This window comes from Apodemus sylvaticus, chromosome 3 (genome assembly GCF_947179515.1).
Source record: "Apodemus sylvaticus chromosome 3, mApoSyl1.1, whole genome shotgun sequence".
Taxonomy (NCBI): Eukaryota; Metazoa; Chordata; class Mammalia; order Rodentia; family Muridae; genus Apodemus; species Apodemus sylvaticus.
The window spans coordinates 110,048,162-110,067,179 of record NC_067474.1 but is presented as its reverse complement, the minus strand read 5'-3'; the positions used below and the strand labels follow the sequence as shown (position 1 = coordinate 110,067,179).

Genomic DNA, 19,018 nt, shown 5'->3' with positions numbered 1-19,018 from the left:
GTCCAGCTGAAAATTACCAAGCACCTCATGAATATTTAAGGACCTCAACTAGAAACAGGGAGAAGGAACAGAACTCAGGATTTCATGCCCCCCCCACCTTGAGGGTGGGAAGGGAGATAAAAGAATGATTGTTGCTAATGATCATCAAAATATGAAGTCATAGTCACCTCACAGACTTGAGACATAAACTAGTCAAGCCAGCATTGCTTCCTTCCTTACGACAGCAAGCCCAGGCTTATCACGGATCACTAAATATGAGCACGTGTGGTGCTCAATGAAGATGCTTTCTCAGAGCATGCCAGGGTTTTATGCCCCTCGTTGTTTCTCCTACCCACAATGCAGTGCCCCTTGTATGTCCAACAGGGAGGATCCAGAGCTCATTGTTACTAGGAATCAGACATGTAGGTTCTTGCCCTGTTGTTCCCAGTCACGGATGACTTGGAGCAGGCTGACCAGCACTCCCCTTTCCACCTCTTCCTGGATGAAACTGAGGGCAGCAGCAGTACTAGCTGTAAGGCTAGCTGCACCAAGTTCCAAGGTCCCACCACAGTGTGTGCTAACCCACTGGCATACAACAGACACATACTGGGTGCCGCCATGACTCTTCCGTCCTTATTTCTACATCTCAAGCTTCCATATCCTCTGTCCTGTCTTCACCACCACCAGGCCCTCAGAGCCAGCTCTAGCTCTGTCCAGTCCTCCCAGCACATTTCAGCTGTCTGCCCCTCCCAGTAAGAAAGCCAAAGCCTACACCACCCAGCTCCACGCCTCCAGGTACCCTCATGCAGTGTGCAGACCACATGTACACACATGTACACACATGAAACTGCTGAGCAGGTGGAGCATGCACAAGGCGGGGCTGCCTCGGTTTGGCTCTTACCTTTGTGACAAGGCAACATGCTGCCCAGATGTCCTCGGAGGACTGCTCATGGTGGTTGAACTGGGGCTCCCACTTCTTAATTGGCTGTTCTGCAAAAGCCAAAAGGAGCCCTCTCTGGTCCACTAGAGCCGCACGGACACTACCTGTCCCCACATCGATGCCCACATAGTAGTGACCTGGTTCCTGGTCTCCGCCAGACATCATGGTCCCTCTACCTGTGGTGGTCAAGAGCAAAAGACATGTGAGGACAAGCAGACTTGCTCAGACAGCCAAGGACTTCAATCTTCAAAGTGGACAGAAAAGGGAATCCAACTGGGGGCTGTGTATTTATTTATCCTACCCAAGGTTTCATAGGCACTGAGCAAGGTGCTCAGAGAACGAGCACATGTAACACACTCCATTCCCACTCCTGTAGGGGTGGCAGAGATGCAGCACCTGATTACATAGTGACGTCATAGGCAATGAGTGGGCAGAGGGGAGCAGAGATGGAACCGGGGCCATAAGACATGAATGTTTACTCTGCCAATTTGAGTCCACAAGGTTCCAGCCTTGGAACCAAAAGAAGCATCATTTCCTTGCCAGCCATGCAGCAAATCACCCTCACAGGTATGCTGGGCCAAGCAGGGTACGCAGCCATGTGCTCTCCACAGCTCTCTGTGAGTGGAGATAAGCACATGGGCGTGTCTGTATTGCTCCTGAACCAGGAAAGAGTCTGAAAGGCAAGTAGCCTTTTGTTTCACACGAGGCCCATCATGACAGTGACACCAAGTCACACTGACAGGAAACCAACATCTGGAAGCAGAAGGTAGTCCCCATGCCTCACTGGAGCAGCAGGGCCTGGACTCCCCACCCGTGTAACCCCGCGCCTCAGGCTCTCTCCCTTTTTCTGCAGAGGCTTGACATACCAATTTTAAGAAGCTTTTATACCACAGCCATCATGAGCTGACTGGGGATTGGGAAACGACCCAGGAGAGGCAAGATCAAGAGTGTGTTAGATGATCTATTTTCCTGACAGACCCCTGAAGAGTTACAAGGAAACCTGACCAGAGAACCCTCAGGAATGCCTAGGCCCTTGGGGCAGCTCACAGGAAGGGCCACATGACACAAGTTTCTCCCAGGGCTCTCTCTCCAGACTCATGTGGGGCAGCCTCCAAACACTAACTTCACCACAGCACAGCACAGCACAGCACAGCACAGCTGCCCCCAGGTCAGCAAGGTGATCTGAGCTCCCATGGTCCAATTTTAACCTGCACAATCTGCACCCTCAACTTAGAAAAATGATGGTTTCTTGGCCACTTCTCTCTTGGGGATTCTAAAACAAGTCAGCCAGCAGATGTTCAGTTACTGCTTCCTGGATATTTACCCCAATAAAAAGAAAGAAAGAGAGACAAAAAAACAACTTCATTAAAAGTGATAGCTTCTGGCTTAATCACAATGATTTGCCATCTGTGTTTGCTCCTTTTTGGCACTGTGGCAGGTGAAGAAGAAAATGGAGAAGCAAGAATAATAAAGCTCACTGCCTCCCCCTGAGCATGACAGGGTTCCCAGTCTCAGCAGGTGGGTCTTCCTGTCTCCCTGGCTTTGTTCCCCTTGGGAGCTCATATAAACTTTCATTCCTTCATTCACTCAGGAGTGATACCTTCTCTTTAAATCAGGAACCAATAAAAGCAGACTTTTAAATAACCCAGATACATGCTGAGTTGTCATTCCCATCCTCCCTGTTTGCTCTTAGTGGTTTACAGGAGTAAAGGAAGTCCTGAGTGAACATGTATTATTTGACATGAGTGTGACCATGTCAGTCTCCACATGCCTCAGACCCATGGGAAAGTCAAACCTTCCCCTGATCCATAACAAAAGGTCAAGTGCAATATCCTCATCCTGGATGCTTGCAGTCTGAACCCCAATATAAACCCTTTATAGTTCCCCTATAAAGACTCACCTACCAAGATTAGCTAAGCCTGCCTCCTTGGTCAGTTATATATATATCAGCCCTGCCTTCTTAGACAACTGTATACAATAACCTTGCCTCTCACTACAAATGTATACAACAACCCTACCTCCTTCCACAACTGTATACAATGATCCTGCCTCTCACTACAAATGTATACAATAACCCTGCTTCCTCCTACAACTGTATACAATAATCCCACCTCCTCCTACAACTGTATATAACTCCCACCTCCACAGTAATGGTGCATCTTTATCAGGGTGTGCACAGTCCATCCAGTCCTGGCTTTTCTGTACTTGTATCTGTGTCTGTCTCTATGTGTTGTAGTACCCCAAGTCAGATATCCAGGGTCAAGCCATGATGAACACCATAGTGATGACTGTGCTAGGCTCTTTCTCAAGGCAGCAGAATACCATCACAAGACATAGAGTAAGACAGCCTGAGATCTTCCCCAAGTGAAACCCTCTGTGAGCTTCTTAACCCCAATGACCACTGCCCTGGCCCAGCCCATTGGAGTCCGCGATATTCTCACAGTCCTGGAAGTATACTTGTGTTCTGCACTGATGGAGGTCTTTCCCCATCACTTGCTTTTCCCTTCCCAATTCTATCATCTACTTCTCTAAGGGGGACCTTATCACTCTGTTGGCACATGCACAAAGGCTGTCAATATGGTACAGTGTCTATATTTTTATTTCAAATGTTTGCTCTGGGCCATGTTTTATGTCTATCTCCTTTATTGGACTGAACCTGGAAAAAGAGGCATGCTACTGATTTCTGTATCCCCACTCCCTTCCAGTGCCTGGAATATAACTGGTTTTCAATGGTGTTTTTTTTTTTTTAAAGTGAACTTCTTTATTAGTAAATCAGTAAGAAAAAGTGAGAAGAGCTATTCCTTAGTTATTTGCATTTCTCAGTCTGTGCTTGTACAATCATGTGCCAATTAACAGGGCTCCTTTCTGAGAAAAGGATATGACGCAGTAGATGTTGTCTGTGTTATGCATGCATCATAAGCTGTGCTTACAGAAAGCTAGAAAGGAGAACCTAGGCTTTCCCAGAGGTATGTATACCCACTGTTCTACATGTATTCTGTTAATTACCACCACTGTTTACAACATCATGGCATTTCATAGTGTGCTGGTTTACTCTAGTCTGTCAACCAATAAAGTATTTTCTTAAATGTTTACAGTTTCTTAAATGTTGCTACTTCTAAGAAAACATGGGTCCTTTTTTTCATATTTACCTTCCCTTAGATCATAGTAATTCTTATAGTCAATGGTATCCTGGAATACACTTGTAAAATTTCTTTCTTTGCAGTATATGAAATGAAGTTATCAGTGGCCCTCCACTGAGGACTAGGTGAATGACAACACAAGAGGGTTGGCTCAGACTACCCTGGCTACCTACACTTGCCACCAGCTTTCATGCACCTTGTTTTATTTGGATTTTTTTTCTCCTCGTTTCCACCATCTCCATGGTCCAGGTCCCAGGCAGGGAATGTTGTCCTTCATGGTGGGCAGTCCTCTCACCTCAGCTAAAGCAATCAGGAAGATCCCTAGAGGCTGCCTAGAGCCTCGTCACCTAGGTAACTTTAGAGTATGCCAAGCTGACAGCAGTAACCTTCACACCACAGACTTGAGAATGGCTTCTGCTCTTATCTAAAACTGTACAAGATTGTTCCAAACCTGGAGATAAACCAGAAAAATAAGGAGGGAAATTAAGAATCTCTACAGAACTTCTTCTACCTTTCTAACAGAAGTAATCTGGCTTCTTTCTATGCTAGTCCCATGAGGATAGGCCTCGATTCCTTCTGACCACATATCTTTGCATGTGGAATAATGTTTTGCCATCAACCACTAGAAAAAAAATCAGGCAATGATGTGCACTCACCACCTGTGGGCTTGCCTATGTCTAGATTCTGAATCTAGGAAAAGAACCTACCTGGATGAGGGCCCTCACCATGTGCAGAAAGTATAGTCTAACACATTACAGTGAACTCAAACTGTACCCTTGTCTCCATAAAATAACCAGTGCCTGGCACAAGTAGAAATTCAACAAGCCCTTGGGACCCAGTAAATGAATTGGGTATCCTAAGAACCCATCATTAGAAAATAATAAAAGGCGCAGTGCTTACTATCTACCTAATGCTCAGCTAAGCAGTCTATTTACACTACTACTTCTGAACCTGAAAACCACGAAAGAAACAACTATTGCCATCCCAGTTTATTGATAAGCCCTAGCCAAGTGAAGCAATATACTCCTATAATTCATACAAACACTAAGTAAGACACTGAGCCCTCACTCAAAGCCCTTTATCTGGCTGAAGATGCTTTGCTGCCTTCTGATAGCCTTCCATTACTAGATGTTGATTTGCCAAGGAGTGTGGAGTGCTATTCAGCTATCAAAAACAATGATTTCATGAAATTCTTAGGCAAACGGATGGAACTAGAAAGTGTCATCCTGAGTGAGGTAACCCAGGCACAAAAGAACGCACATGGTATGCACTTACTGATAAGTGGATGTTAGCCCAAAAGCTCAAAATAAACAAGTTACAATTCACCCAGTACAGGAAGCTCAATAAGAAGGACTTAAGTGAGGGTGCTTTGGTTCCTCTGAGAAAGGGAACATAATACTCACAGGAGCAATAAGGGAGACAAAGTATGGAGCAGAGACTGAAGTAAAGGCCACCCAGAGACTGCCCTACCTGGGGATTCATCCTAAAAACAGTCACCAGACCCTGACACTACTATGAACGACAAGAACTGTATACCAAAAGGAGCATGCCATGGTTGTCTCCGGAGGGGCCCTGCCAGAACCTTACAAATACAGAGGCAGATGCTAGCAGCCAACCATTGGTCTGGGCATGGGGTCCTCAATGGAGGAGGTGGAGGGTGGTCGGGAGGAGCTGAAGGGGTTTACAGTCCCATCGGAAGAACAATGACTTCGGCCACCCAGATGCTTCAGGACTCCCAGGGTCTAAACCATTAACCAAGGGGTACACATGGTTCCAGCCAAAAATGTGGCAGAGGAAGGCCTTGTTGGGCATCAGTGGGAGGAGTGGTCCTTGGCCAGGTAAAGGCTCAATAGATGCCCCCAACAAAGGGAAATCAAGGGAAGGAGGGAGGAGTGGGTCTGGTGGAGGGGCATATATGTGGAGGCAGGGGTGGGAGGAGGGGTTGGGGGCCTTTGAGGAGGGGGGAAATTGGAAAAGGTTTTACCATTGGAAATGTAAATGAAGATGATATTCAGTAAACAAAATTTAAAAAAAAATAAGAGCCCTTGCCTACTGTGCTGAGGTTAGCTAACCCAAGAGCCAGGCTGTCCACCTTCAAAGTCTGTCCTTCCACAACACTAGAATGCCTTTCTAGCTTCCCTAACTTCCAGAAACTATTACTAGACATCCTATAGCATGCCTACAGCCTCTGGGAGCCAGGGCGGCAATCTCCCAGTAGCACTTGCACAGCTTCTCGTGTCATGTTTGTCTAGGAGAGACCCTGACACAGTATTCGGCTTCAGTATCTTTCCATTATTGTGGTTTAATCTCCTTGAGAGTTGTTTCCACACCCGGAACCTGACCTCCAGCAAGTGTCAGTCCTTGGACACCCAGATTCCCTGAAAGCAGATCCTTGCCCCTCCTACTCTGTGCCCTCGGTTCCTCTGTTACAAGTACAGCCCTCTGTGTCCTGAACTCTACACTTAATCAGTACCCAAAGATACAAAAGCTATGAAATAGAAAAAAATATTATTTTTTTCTAATTAGGAAATAATATTTTCTAACTGAAGGGAAATACTATTCTCTTTCTAATTGAAAAAGAAGGGGCTAAGATCACCAATGTGTTGCTTGTTTCTATCAAGGGCTTATTGAATTACAGAAACCCCATCAACAAGGCTAGCCAGCCTATCACTCACTATGTAGCTCAGCAGCACCCATAATCTGCCTGAAGCACACAGGCAGCAAATACCAGCCCCAGGATAAACACAAGCACACAATAGTGGATTTGGGCACTTTCCACAGCATTCATCTAAAACTACAAAAAACAAAAGCCTTTGCAACTTCAATAACAGCAGCCGCCACAGAAGCTGGTCTTTCCTGAGCTCTGCCCTGCAATCTGCATACCTGACTCCATGATCTTATTTAGTTCTTAGCTGTGCCCTGTCAAGCAGGCAGTGTGGAAGCCCCATTTCTCTGGAAAATGAGCTGAGGTATTCGAAGGGAGCACTAGGTAAGACACAGCAGCAACACAGGGGCTACGATTCCAGGCCGGCTCAGGGAAATTCTGAAGCCTGCTTTATGAATAATGAGGAATGGAACCTGGGTTTCATCTTACTATTTTGTGGCAGAGAGGAACACTCTAAAAAAAAAAAAAAGCAGCTGTAGGGGAGGGCATTCAGGAAAGAGGAAGAAGCCCATGGCCTCTCGATGGCAAAGAGATAGAAAAATAATGAAGAGAATCAAGCTGTGCACAAGTCCTGAGACATGCCTAATGTCTCAGTCTACAAGGTGCCTTAAAACTCAGGTTCTACCAAACAAGGCCCCAACGGGGGCTGCACTGACTCCTGGCCCCTGTTTATAATCAAAAGGCTGTTCCACACCATAAATATTTATATGTTAACTAAATGATGGCCTGTATAAATATTGTGAAAAGCATAGCACAGGAAGTCATAGATTTCACAGCTGATTGTTTAGCAAATGTACAAGCTTATTCAAGTGCCATGTGAGGTAGGCAGGAGACCTGGAAATGCGGGCTGCTCTCTGCAAAAGTATTTCAGCCATCCCTAGAAGGGGTAAATGCTACAAACTCTCTGCTCAAAAACAACCCTAGGGTGTTGTGCTGTCCCCGTATTCCCTTTCTCCCCTCGAATGACCTAGTCCCAGCGAAGACTATTTCCCAGCACTCCATCACTGGAAAATGGAGGAGCTCACCTTAGCTTCTGCTTCTTACAGAGCCACTCTGCCACGTGCAGTTTCGTGGGTGACAGACAGCCTGCAGAAAGTGTGTCCCAGGACTGGGGAGAAAACTTAACTCAGCGTCCTCTTTGGACTCAACAGTGATCTTTGGACTCTCCTGGGAGCTCCTGTGTTCCAGCCTTGTGCAATTTAGTATTTGGTTATATTGTAATCTGGTTTAGGTAAGACAGGGAGATCAGGAAAAGCAACAAGTAGGCCTGTACTGTTCACTTCAGTCTGATTAACAGAAAAGATTCACCACTCCTAGAAGTGTGAATATACCTGCAAGTATCCTACATGTTCTAAGATGGTGAGAAAATTGTGTTCAGAAAGGAAGGAGTCAATATGACAATAATACCTGATTCTCTATGGCCGCTGCTATCCAGGACCTTTCTTCCTCTTAAAGTAAAAGGCTATCTTCTATGACAGCCTTTTCCTCCTCAGCTTTGCAGCCTGGGAAACATTTTTTTTTTTTTACTTGCCTCATTGCCAATGCTAGCTCAAAGAAATCTTCAAATGTTTCTTAGATTCCCAAGACTATGGAATTTGTGCCAACTAAACAAAACATCTTTCATCCAGATTTACCTGTGGCCTGATATAAACCTACAGACAGCATAAGCGTGCTATGGATCAAGTCTGGAGTGACTAGCAGGTCATGACATTAGAGTGGTGGCTCTCAACCCTCTGGGGTCCACTTTCACAGGGGTCACCTAAGACCATCAGGAAAACACAGACATTTACATTATGATTTGTAACCACAGCACAGTTATAGTTATGCAATAGCAACAAAAAATAATTTTATGGTTGGGGGTCACCACAACATAAGGAACTGTATTAAAGGGCTGAAGCATTAAGAAGATTGAGAACCACTGCATTAAAGAGAAAGGAATAAGTAAAACCCATCCTCTGTCAACTACTGAGAAGTTCCTGGGAGCAGAAGCTTTTATTCATTAGCAATGTCTAGCACTCACCTATAGCAAAAGGCCTGGTCTAGTGCAGGCAGAAGGGGTAAGAGGGAGTAAAGGAGGACTGGGGGAAAGAAAGGCAGATATATTCCTTAACCAACGAATAAGAGTTGCCTGAATTCCTGCCCACGAAAAGTCCACAATACCATGAAGGATCAGAGAAAGATGTCAGTTCCCAGAGACCGAGACAATTCAAAATACTAAGCCATAACAAAGTATGTACCAGCAAAACTACCTGTCTGCCCCAAAAGTCATCTACTCATCCCTCGAGTGCTCAGCCAGTCACCCAACTGTGAAGACCTAAAGACACTGAAAACCAGGGTTTCACCTGTAAATCCCACAACACATAGATTCTCAAGCCCCATCTCCAAAAGTCATGCATGGTGAGAAAATATGAACTATGACACTCTTCTGAGCTCAGAGGTTCTGGAGAAAAGCTTCAAGCAGGAGCACAGACATTATCCTACAAAAAGATGCAAGGCTGTTTCCTGACAGGGGAATATATGGCTGGGCCCTCCCTCCTTGGCCATCTCTATCATCAATGCACAATGTAGAGAAAGTTCAGCACAAACAAGGTACTCATTAAGAAGCTGATGGATGATGAATGAACCACTGCTGGGAGAAAGAAAAGCAACACCCCAGCCCCAACATGCCTACCACTGGCTCATTTGGAGTAAGTCATTTAACATGTCTCTTCTGAACTACAAAATGAGACTCACAAACTCTGTACTCCAAGTGATTACTGTTCAGATTAAGAGACTGGTTGACTGTTCCCTCAGTCTCTGCTCTATCGTTAGCCCTGCACATTTTATAGGCAAGATAGATTTTGGGTTGAAGGTTTTGTGGGTAGATTGATGTCCCCCTCCATCCTTTGGAAGTTCTGTCTGGATACAGGAAGTAGCCATTTCAGTCTCTGTATCCCTCTGTGGTAGGAATTTAAGCTAGAAGTCACCCCTATAGATTTCTCATATCCTCTCCCATCCAATGCCTCCAGCTAGTCACAAGAGATGCCCACCCACTGATTTCCATTCTCATTCCCACCCAACCACTCTCTCCTCCTTCTCCTCCTCCTCCTCCTCCTCCTCCTTCTCCTCCTTTTCTCACCACACCTTATTACCATCTCCACCCCCTTCCTTACCTCCTCTCCTACCCAGTTCCCTATCTTTATCCACCACCAATGACTATTTAGTTTCCCCTTCTGAGTGAGATTCCCACATCCTCTCTGGGGACTTCCTTACTACCCACTTTCTTTGGGTCTGCAGACTGTACCATGCTGGCCCTGTATTTTATGGCTAATGTCCATCCCATGTGAGAAAGTCAACCCCTGACACTACTAATGATAATCTTAATAGATAAGCTTGCAGACAGGAACCTAGCATAACCTATCATAGACTGAGAGGTTACATCCAAAAGTGGGGGAAGGCAGATGCATAAACCCATGGCCAAATATCAGCTGGAGCCCAGGGAGTCTTGCAGAAGAGTGAAGGACAGAAGTGAGAAAGCAGGAGAGGTCAAGAAGCCCTACAGGTCAAGAAGACCTAACTTGGGACCATGGGGGCTCAGAGCCTGGTACACCAACCAGGGAGCATTCAGGAGCTGGATCTAGACCCCCCTCCACATGTGTAGCAAATGTGCAGCTTGGTCTTCATGTGGGTTTCCTAATAAGTGGGGCTATCTCAGTCTCTGTTCCTGCCACTGGATCCTCTTCTCCCTACCTGAGTGGGCCTCAGTGAGAGAAGGTTTGCCTAGTCCTGCTGGGACTAGATGCCCCAGAGTGGGATGGTACCCAAGGGGAGGGGGCAATGGGAAGAGGGACTTGTAAGGGTGGGACTAGGAAGAGGGGAGACGGGAGCTGTGCTCAGAATGTAAAGAATAAAAAAATTAAAATAAAAAAAAAGGGAGAAAAGTGATGAGCATAGAAGGGATTTGAACAGGGCAATTCCTTCATAAATAAAAGTTTGATGGCACTGGAGGACACAGAAGAAAAAAATGCTATACCCAGTACAGCATCACCAAAGATGCCAGACAGAGCCCAGCAACTCAGAATGGTGCCCGACTCGCCTCAGCACCCAGCACTGCAGCTCCTCCTGAGTTCACGGTCTTTTAAAATGTACGATCAGAATTAACCACCAAAATTAACAAGACCCAAAGTCTATACTTCTCAATGAACTCCTACACAGAGCAGTCATTTGGAACAGAAGCTGTAGAGCTTCTCAATGGATTTCATACTTTAACTATTAAAAATATTTGTGTACTTATCCAACTCCAAAATGAAAAAAATCATGGCAGAGTTAGAAGTAGAAAACCAATTCATTTTATGTCTTCTTTGTATATAACTTCTTATAATACTTATATTATTATTGGTTATTTAGCCTTTTTAATTATTTTCTATATGTTAAACTATATCCACACAATCTTTCTCTCTCCTCTCCCCCCCCTCTCTCTCTCACACACACACACACATACATATACAACTTTGGTTTGTGATACATTTATTTATAAAACATTTTTTAATTTTATGTGCATTGGTGTTTTGTCTGCATGTGCAAGGGTGTCAGATCCCCTGTAACTGGAGTTACAGACAGTTTTGAACTGCCAGGTAGGTGCTGGGATCTGAAACTCTAGAAGAGCAACCAGTGCAGGGCTCTTAAACACTGAGCCATCTCTCCAGCCCCTGCAAGATTTTTTATAATAAAGTTTAATTTAAAATATATGGTACCTATTCTGAGGTCTTCTTATCATATCTAAAAATCCTCGTTTACATACACACACAAATACACACACACACACACACACACACACATACACACACACACACACACACACACACACACACAGCCCACTGTGTTCCCTGAGTCAGAATATGATGAAATGAAACTGAAAAATGATTTATCCTCAATTTTATGGTGCACAGTCTTCTGTTGCTGAGGTATGAGTGTTTATGTCCTTTGCATGGTGTGTCCAGCCTTTATGGATGAGATCAGGATGCTTATGTAAGAGGTCCAGGAGGTACTTCAAGGAAAACCTAATGTGCCTAGTAAAACTGCATATGGCAGCTAAGTGGTTTCTTGCATTCTATCCCATTCAGTCTTTCTATGAAGAATAAAGACACATTTGTTACTGGCCCAGAAGCTGAGATTCATACTTAATGAGAACTCACTGCTTTTTTGGTTTTGTGTTTTTGGTTTTTCTTGGTTTGTTTGTTTGTTTGTTTTCTGTGTTTTGAGGATCTTCATGCTTTATGAAGCATGAGCCATTTTTTAAACCATAAATACAAGGTAACAAGAAGTGCTCCAGTTAATATTTCTCTTTTGTGATAAAGCAAAAACAATATGGAAGAAGAGATTTTGACTGGCGTACATAGGCAGGAAGGATCACAGCTGACTTTAAGGAAAGCCAAGGCAGGAGTCTGAGGCAGTAACCTGGAGGCAGCAACTACAACAGAGACCATGGAAGGACAAATGATTACTGGATTGCTCCTCATGGCCTGCTCACCCTGCTTTCTTATACAGCTCAGGACCACTTGCCCAGGACTGGTGCTACCACAGTGGGCAGGGCTCTCTACATCAGTCATTAATCAAAAAAGGTACTATGAATGAACTTGCCTACCGACCAAGGATCTCCATTTTCTCAGCTGAGGTCTAGTGTGGTAGTTTGAATGAGACTGGCTACACAAGCTCATATATTTGAATGTTTGGTCCCCTGTTGGTGGAATGGTTTGGGAAGGATTAGAAGGTGTGGCCTTGTTAAAGAAGCTGTGTCACTGGGGATGGAAGATGATGATTTGAGGGTTCAAAAACCCAAACCATTCTCAGCTCGCTCTCTCTCTCTCTCTCTCTCTCTCTCTCTCTCCCTCTCTCTCTCCCTCTCTCTCTCTCCTCCCTGTCTGTCTGTCACACACACACACACACACACACACACACACACACACACCTTGTGGTTGAGATGTCAGCTCAACTACTGCTCCAGCATCATGCCTGCCTGCCTACATTCCTGCTGCCATGATCCCTCCTTGATGGTGATACACTAAACCTCTTAAACAGTGAGCAGCAAGTTAAATACTTTCTTGTATAAGTCATGTTGGTCATGATGTTTTGTCCCAGCAACATCATGAAGGTACTAAATGAACAAGAATGAATAAAACAGTATAAGGATTTGTTTGTCTTTTACATTCAAAGCAAGAGTCCAAAAGGCAGAAAGTCAAATCCCCATGCTGGCCTCATAAAGTGACAATCACACAGATCAAAACTGATGAGCTTGTCCTGGAATGGTCAGACAGTCTTGGGTGGCAGCCAAACCACCAACTTCCAAAAGCTGTGGAGCAATCACACACACACACACCCCACACCACACCACACACAATGCTTGTGGCCAAATGTCTAGTCCAACTCCTAAGGCAATCACGAATAAAACCTGACTCATCAGAAGACAACCCAAACTACCAACAAACTTTCTCTCAGAGCAAATGAATTTCCAGATTTCTCATGTCCTCTTTGGGAAAAACCTTGTTCATCATTTGCGTTTACTCCACCCCTCTTCCTTCCCTCCTCTTCTCCTCCCCTCTTAATTTCTATATAACCCTTGTGTTCCAATAACACAGTCCTCACCTGTTTATAAAACCTCCTGTTGCCTTCCTTACCCTTCCCTTTGCAGAGGGGTGAAGGGCTACTCAACACCCACTACTATGTGCACTGCTTCTCCCACTCACACACAAAGGAAGCTGAAAGTCTGAACGATCAGGCTCTTGAAGATCTCAAAGCTCAGAGTAGAAGGAAGAGTCCATGTTCAAACTGAGGTCTGCCTTGAAATGAATAGAACTACTACCATGAGGCTTCCCATACTAATCAAACTGCCTTGATCCAAGTTATGCTGAGAAGCTTTTTCAGTCATCAGAAATTAAAAATTTCTTCTCCACTGCTTAGAAAATGCTGCCTTTATAGTCCTTACTTTATTATTTTTTGCATGTGGGTGTTTTGCCTGAATATTTGTCTGTGAACTATGTGTATGCCTGATACCCATGGAGACCAGAAGAGGACATCATATCCCTTGTGATTGGACTTAAAAATGGTTGGCAGTAACTCTGTGAGAGCTGAGAACTGAGCCCAGGTTCTCTGGACGAGCAGTCAAGTACTTGTAACCTCTGAGCCATCCTTCCAGCCTACCAGTTTATATTATAGTATAATATAAATATTATATTAATATTTATATTATAAAGATTGTGGGGATTAATGAATTGTGAGGTCAGAAGATTGTTAATACATAAAATAATGAAATAATTTTTTAGATAAAAAGAACTAAGGATTATCTTCATCTAAAGAGTTGCAGAGGCACGATAATCAACAGTGGGGGGTTAAATAAGAATGCCCCTATAGGCTTTGATATTTCAACACTGTGCCCCCCGGGTGGCGCTGTTTGGCGCATTGTGGAACCTTAGGAAGTATAGTCCTGAAGGAAGTACACACTAGGATTGTCTTTAAGAGCTAGCTCTTGGATTTGTGTTTAGAGTTGAAGATGTGGAGTCTCAGCTTTCTGCTCTAGTCTCACCACCCCCACCCCCACCCCCACCCCCACCCCCACCCCCACCCCCATCATGGACTTCCCCTCTGGAACCTTAAACCAAAATAAATTTTTCTTTCTCTAAGTTTCTTTGGTCATGATAGTTTATCACAGTAATGGGAAAGTAACTACCAGAGCAACCATTCTGTATGTTAACAGATTCCTTTCTGTGACTGCCGCCCTTCATAACAAGGAGGCACCTTCCATAGATAGGAAGGGAGAAGGAAGTATCGTTCTCATCCTTCCTAGATGAGCATCCATGCATCCTCATGGTGAGCTCCCTTTCTCCAAACCCTACTGACACCCAAGTTTACTAAAACCATGGGCTTGGTTTGACACTCTTCCCATTGCAGTGGAAAATGTTTGAATGGGCACAAAGTGGGATGAGTATACTACCTTAAACGCAAAGCCTTTTATTTTAATCCCTGATATGTTGCCCACTACAAAGTTGTAGCTGTAACAATAAAATTATATGCAAACATGAATTACTTGCACGTACACTACACTCTTCTTTCTGGGAAATGAATTCCTGACCCTTCTTTGAATTATGAATAATTTACATATATATGTAGTTTCTCCCCATCACTTTCCCCTCCAAGAGGCTGCTGTTGATTTGCTAACATAATTAACTACAAAATGATTCTCTATAGAACTAACCAGTCCTTCAAAGTAATGCCATAGTCATTAGCATTTTGGCTGAAATCCACAGTTTTTCCCAGAAATTCACTCAAATTAAAACAGCAGAAGAAGCCACCAACCTTAATAAGGATATCAGATAGACATTGCAGGCAGCATCAGGGAAAGCCACAAAATCCATTCTGCACTGCACAGCAAAACACCTGCCTGAGACAAACGCCAGGATGGCTGTGCTCCTTGGTCTGTATTCACATTTACTTGTTCATGAAATGTGGACAGGGATCTTTAAGGCCCAGGGAGAACAACATAAAGCAGCAGTCTTCAAGCTGTGGGTCATGACCCCTTCTGTAGGTCAAATGACCCTTTCACAGAGGTCACATACCAGATATCCTGCTATCAAATATTTACATTACAGTTCATAATAGGAGAAAAATTAGTTATGAAATAGCAATGAAAATAATTTTATGGCTGGGGATCATCACAGCATGAGGAACTTTATTAAAAGGTCACAGCAGGTTAAGAACCGCTTTAGGCCCTAAAGGATCAGTTATCTGAAAACTATTCAATTTGAAAAAACTAAATGGCCTGTCATTCCTCAACACAACCCTGTCAGGATTATCCTGGGCTAAAAACCAGTATAAACGTGGCTAGGCCTATACTTTCCACTGGCCCTCCTGTCTTCTTGTCTCCTCTGGCCCTTGCTCTCTCCCTGGGATCAACCCTCTATACTACAAACCTGTAGAACTTCCAGTTGGCTGCCTTTGGCCTTAGTGTTCTCTCTTTTGAAACACAAATAATAAGCAGGCAGTTCTCAGTGAGAGAAATAAAATGAGCACATCTCCAGCTTCAAAGGACTGAAAGGTTAAAATGAAAACAATACCGAGATATAATTTCACCGTAACACAGTAGCGGACATTGGAACTCTGAAAATACCCAATTTCAGTTACAGCATGGGCAGGTATACTTTCCACAGCAAAGCAACTCACTCCATCATTGGTCAAACGACTGGCAGTATCTGTTAGCTTTTACAGTCTATCTTTACCCAACAGTTTAACTTCTAAGACCTGAAGAAGCATTGATTCACCATAAAGCTAAACAAAGACGTACACTCTTACACCTTTTATAAATGGAAGAGCACCCTTGCAAGAAAAAAAAGAGAGAAAATTAGCACATGTTTATTGAGAAGAGTTTATAAGAATAATATATCAGTAGTTGTCCAAAAGAATAAAAAAAGGAGCTACAGAAACATGCTAATCATATGTTATTAACTTATAAAGCATAGCCTGCCAAGCTGTCAAGACACTGAGCTAATAGGTTGAAGCAGGAAGATCAGTGTGAGTTCAAGGCTACTCTGTACTTACAGAGTGAGTTCTAAGCTAACCTGAGCTATAGAATGAGATTCTGTTTAAAAGAACAAAGTTAAAAACTAAAACAAACTCTTAGATTATACAGTACGTCCCCCTTTGCATTATTTTTAAAAGAAATGCAGCCTGAGCACATACGGTCGGTCATGCATACCTGGAACATTATTACTCTGACAATCATAAGGATTAATTTAAATGTCCCTTCCTCAGGTCCCATGCACTTCCCCTGGGAGTTTACCAGATAATAATGTTTCCTGCATTTTTCAATAATTACATTCATATGCATCTAAGTTTTTCCTATTTATGAGATTGCCTCTATCTTCAGTCCAACTATTTCTGAATATTTTCTGTGGCAACTGAGAGTACTATACACTTTACCCTTAGCCAAAGGCTATAGTAATCTTGCTTACAGCCCTGTTGTGCCCACAGCAGCTGGGCAGCGAACAGTGCTTCTGAGATGTGAGGCCTTCCCAGGTATCAGAGGGTTTCAATCATCTGTGCTTCCCACCCGTGTCACAAGGGACTTTTTAAAATCCTGAATTAGACGTACTCTAGCATCAAAGTTGCCTCATAATTCCACTAGCTCAGAATTTAGTAAGATAATTGAATCTGATCTATATAAATCATTCTTGATTTTATAGTATTTTTCCTACTTTTTGACCTTCATACCCTTTCCTCCTACAGTAAGTTAGCAGAACCCAAGTGACTGAGCTTTCGGCCTGGTGTGCAGAGGACTTCAAAACAGCTTGGCCACAAGTCTAGATGGCCAAGGACTGGCAATAAACTCGCCCTAATGTATCACTCATTCCTCAGTTGTCTGTGAATCCAGCCCTTACAAACAGCACTGTATAAGGACCCACCCCCACCCCCAAACTCCAGCTCATTAAGTTATTCTTGCTAATGACAATTTTGAAATACACTCCTGGAGAAAAGTATATTTTGTCTGGGTATGAATATAATTTTCCATCATACAGCAAGCCCATTTTTTTCACCAAACACACTATTCTGCTCTTTATATCTAATCACAGAGGATGAAAACTCTATTTTAGGATAGTTCTGCTGTTCATCTTCCAGTCTAGCCTCATCTTTTGCATAGTTCCTTTTCCAAGACCAACTCCATTTTGTGGCATCTTATATTTCCTTCTCATACGCTTCTTTGCCCATGTTGCTCTGGCTTGCTATGGGAAAAAGTCCTCCATTATTACTGATGCCTTGGCACCTCGAGAATGCCTTCTTCACTTTCAAATGGTCTGTTCTATATATTTTATTCAAAACTTGTAGCTGATGATTTATATTTCTAGCCAAAGTAGTGTTGTAAGAACCATGTCCTCCCTCCTTATAGTGATTCTAAAAAGACTAAATAAATAAATAAATAAATGTCTCAGACTATTGGAAATCTAGCAACATTCATTATTACAGAAAATTATTTTTTTATTTGATATATTTTTTATTTACATTTCAAATGATTTCCCCTTTTCTGGTCCCCCACTACCCGAAAGTCCCATAAGCCCCCTTCCCTCTACCTATTATCCCACCCACCCCTTCCCACTTCCCTGTTCTGGTTTTGTCTTATACTGCTACACTGAGTCTTTCCAGAACTAGGGGCCACTTCTCCGTTCTTCTTGTACCTCATTTGATGTGTGGATTAGGTTTTGGGTATTCCAGTTTTCCAGGTTAATATCCACTTATTAGTGAGTACATACCATGATTGATCTTTTGAGACTGGGTTACCTCACTTAGTATGATGTTTTCCAGCTCCATCCATTTGCCTAAGAATTTCATGAATTGATTGTTTCTAATGGCTGAATAGTACTCCATTGTGTAGATATACCACATTTTTTGCATCCACTCTTCTGTTGAGGGATACCTGGGTTCTTTCAAGCTTCTGGCTATTATAAATAGGGCTGCTATGAACATAGTGGAGCATATATCCTAATTACATGCTGGGGAATCCTCTGGGTATATGCCCAGGAGTGGTATAGCAGGATCTTTCAGAAGTGACATGCCCAGTTTTCTGAGCAACCGCCAGACTGATTTCCAGAGTGGTTGTACTAATTTGCAACCCCACCAGCAGCGGAGGAGTGTTCCTCTTTCTCCACATCCTTGCCAACACCTGCTGTCTCCTGAGTTTTTAATCTTAGCCATTCTGACTGGTATAAGGTGAAATCTCAGGGTTGTTTTGGTTTGCATTTTCCTGATGACTAGTGAAGTTGAGCATTTTTTAAGATGTTTCTCCGCCATCTGAAGTTCTTCAGGTGAGAATTCTTTGTTTAACTCTGTACCCCATTTTTAATAGGGTTATTTGGTTTTCTGGGGTCTAACTTCTTGAGTTCTTTGTATATATTGGATATTCGCCCTCTATCTGATGTAGGGTTGGTGAAGATCTTTTCCCAATTTGATGGTTGCCGATTTGTCCTTTTGGTGGTGTCCTTTGCCTTACAGAAACTTTGTAATTTTATGAGGTCCCATTTGTCAATTCTTGATCTTAGAGCATACGCTATTGGTGTTCTGTTCAGAAACTTTCCCCCTGTACTGATGTCCTCAAGGGTCTTCCCCAGTTTCTTTTCTATTAGCTTCAGAGTGTCTGGCTTTATGTGGAGGTCCTTGATCCATTTGGAGTTGAGCTTAGTACAAGGAGACAAGGATGGATCAATTCAAATTCTTCCTGCATGCTGACCTCCAGTTGAACCAGCACCATTTGTTGAAAAGGCTATCTTTTTTCCA

At 43.5% G+C, this 19,018-nt stretch overlaps 1 protein-coding gene across 5 annotated transcripts in view; it reads right to left on the bottom strand.

Annotated features, from left to right (window-relative positions):
* Positions 1-19,018, bottom strand: part of Fggy (FGGY carbohydrate kinase domain containing) — a 398,632-nt gene that overhangs the window by 364,010 nt on the left and 15,604 nt on the right. For all 5 annotated transcript variants that reach the window (XM_052176778.1, XM_052176777.1, XM_052176775.1 and 2 more), the window contains exon 2: positions 881-1,095. In XM_052176778.1, the coding sequence (XP_052032738.1) occupies positions 881-1,084 (204 nt within the window). In that variant the 5' untranslated portion in view covers positions 1,085-1,095. The remainder of the gene's footprint in view (positions 1-880; positions 1,096-19,018) is intronic.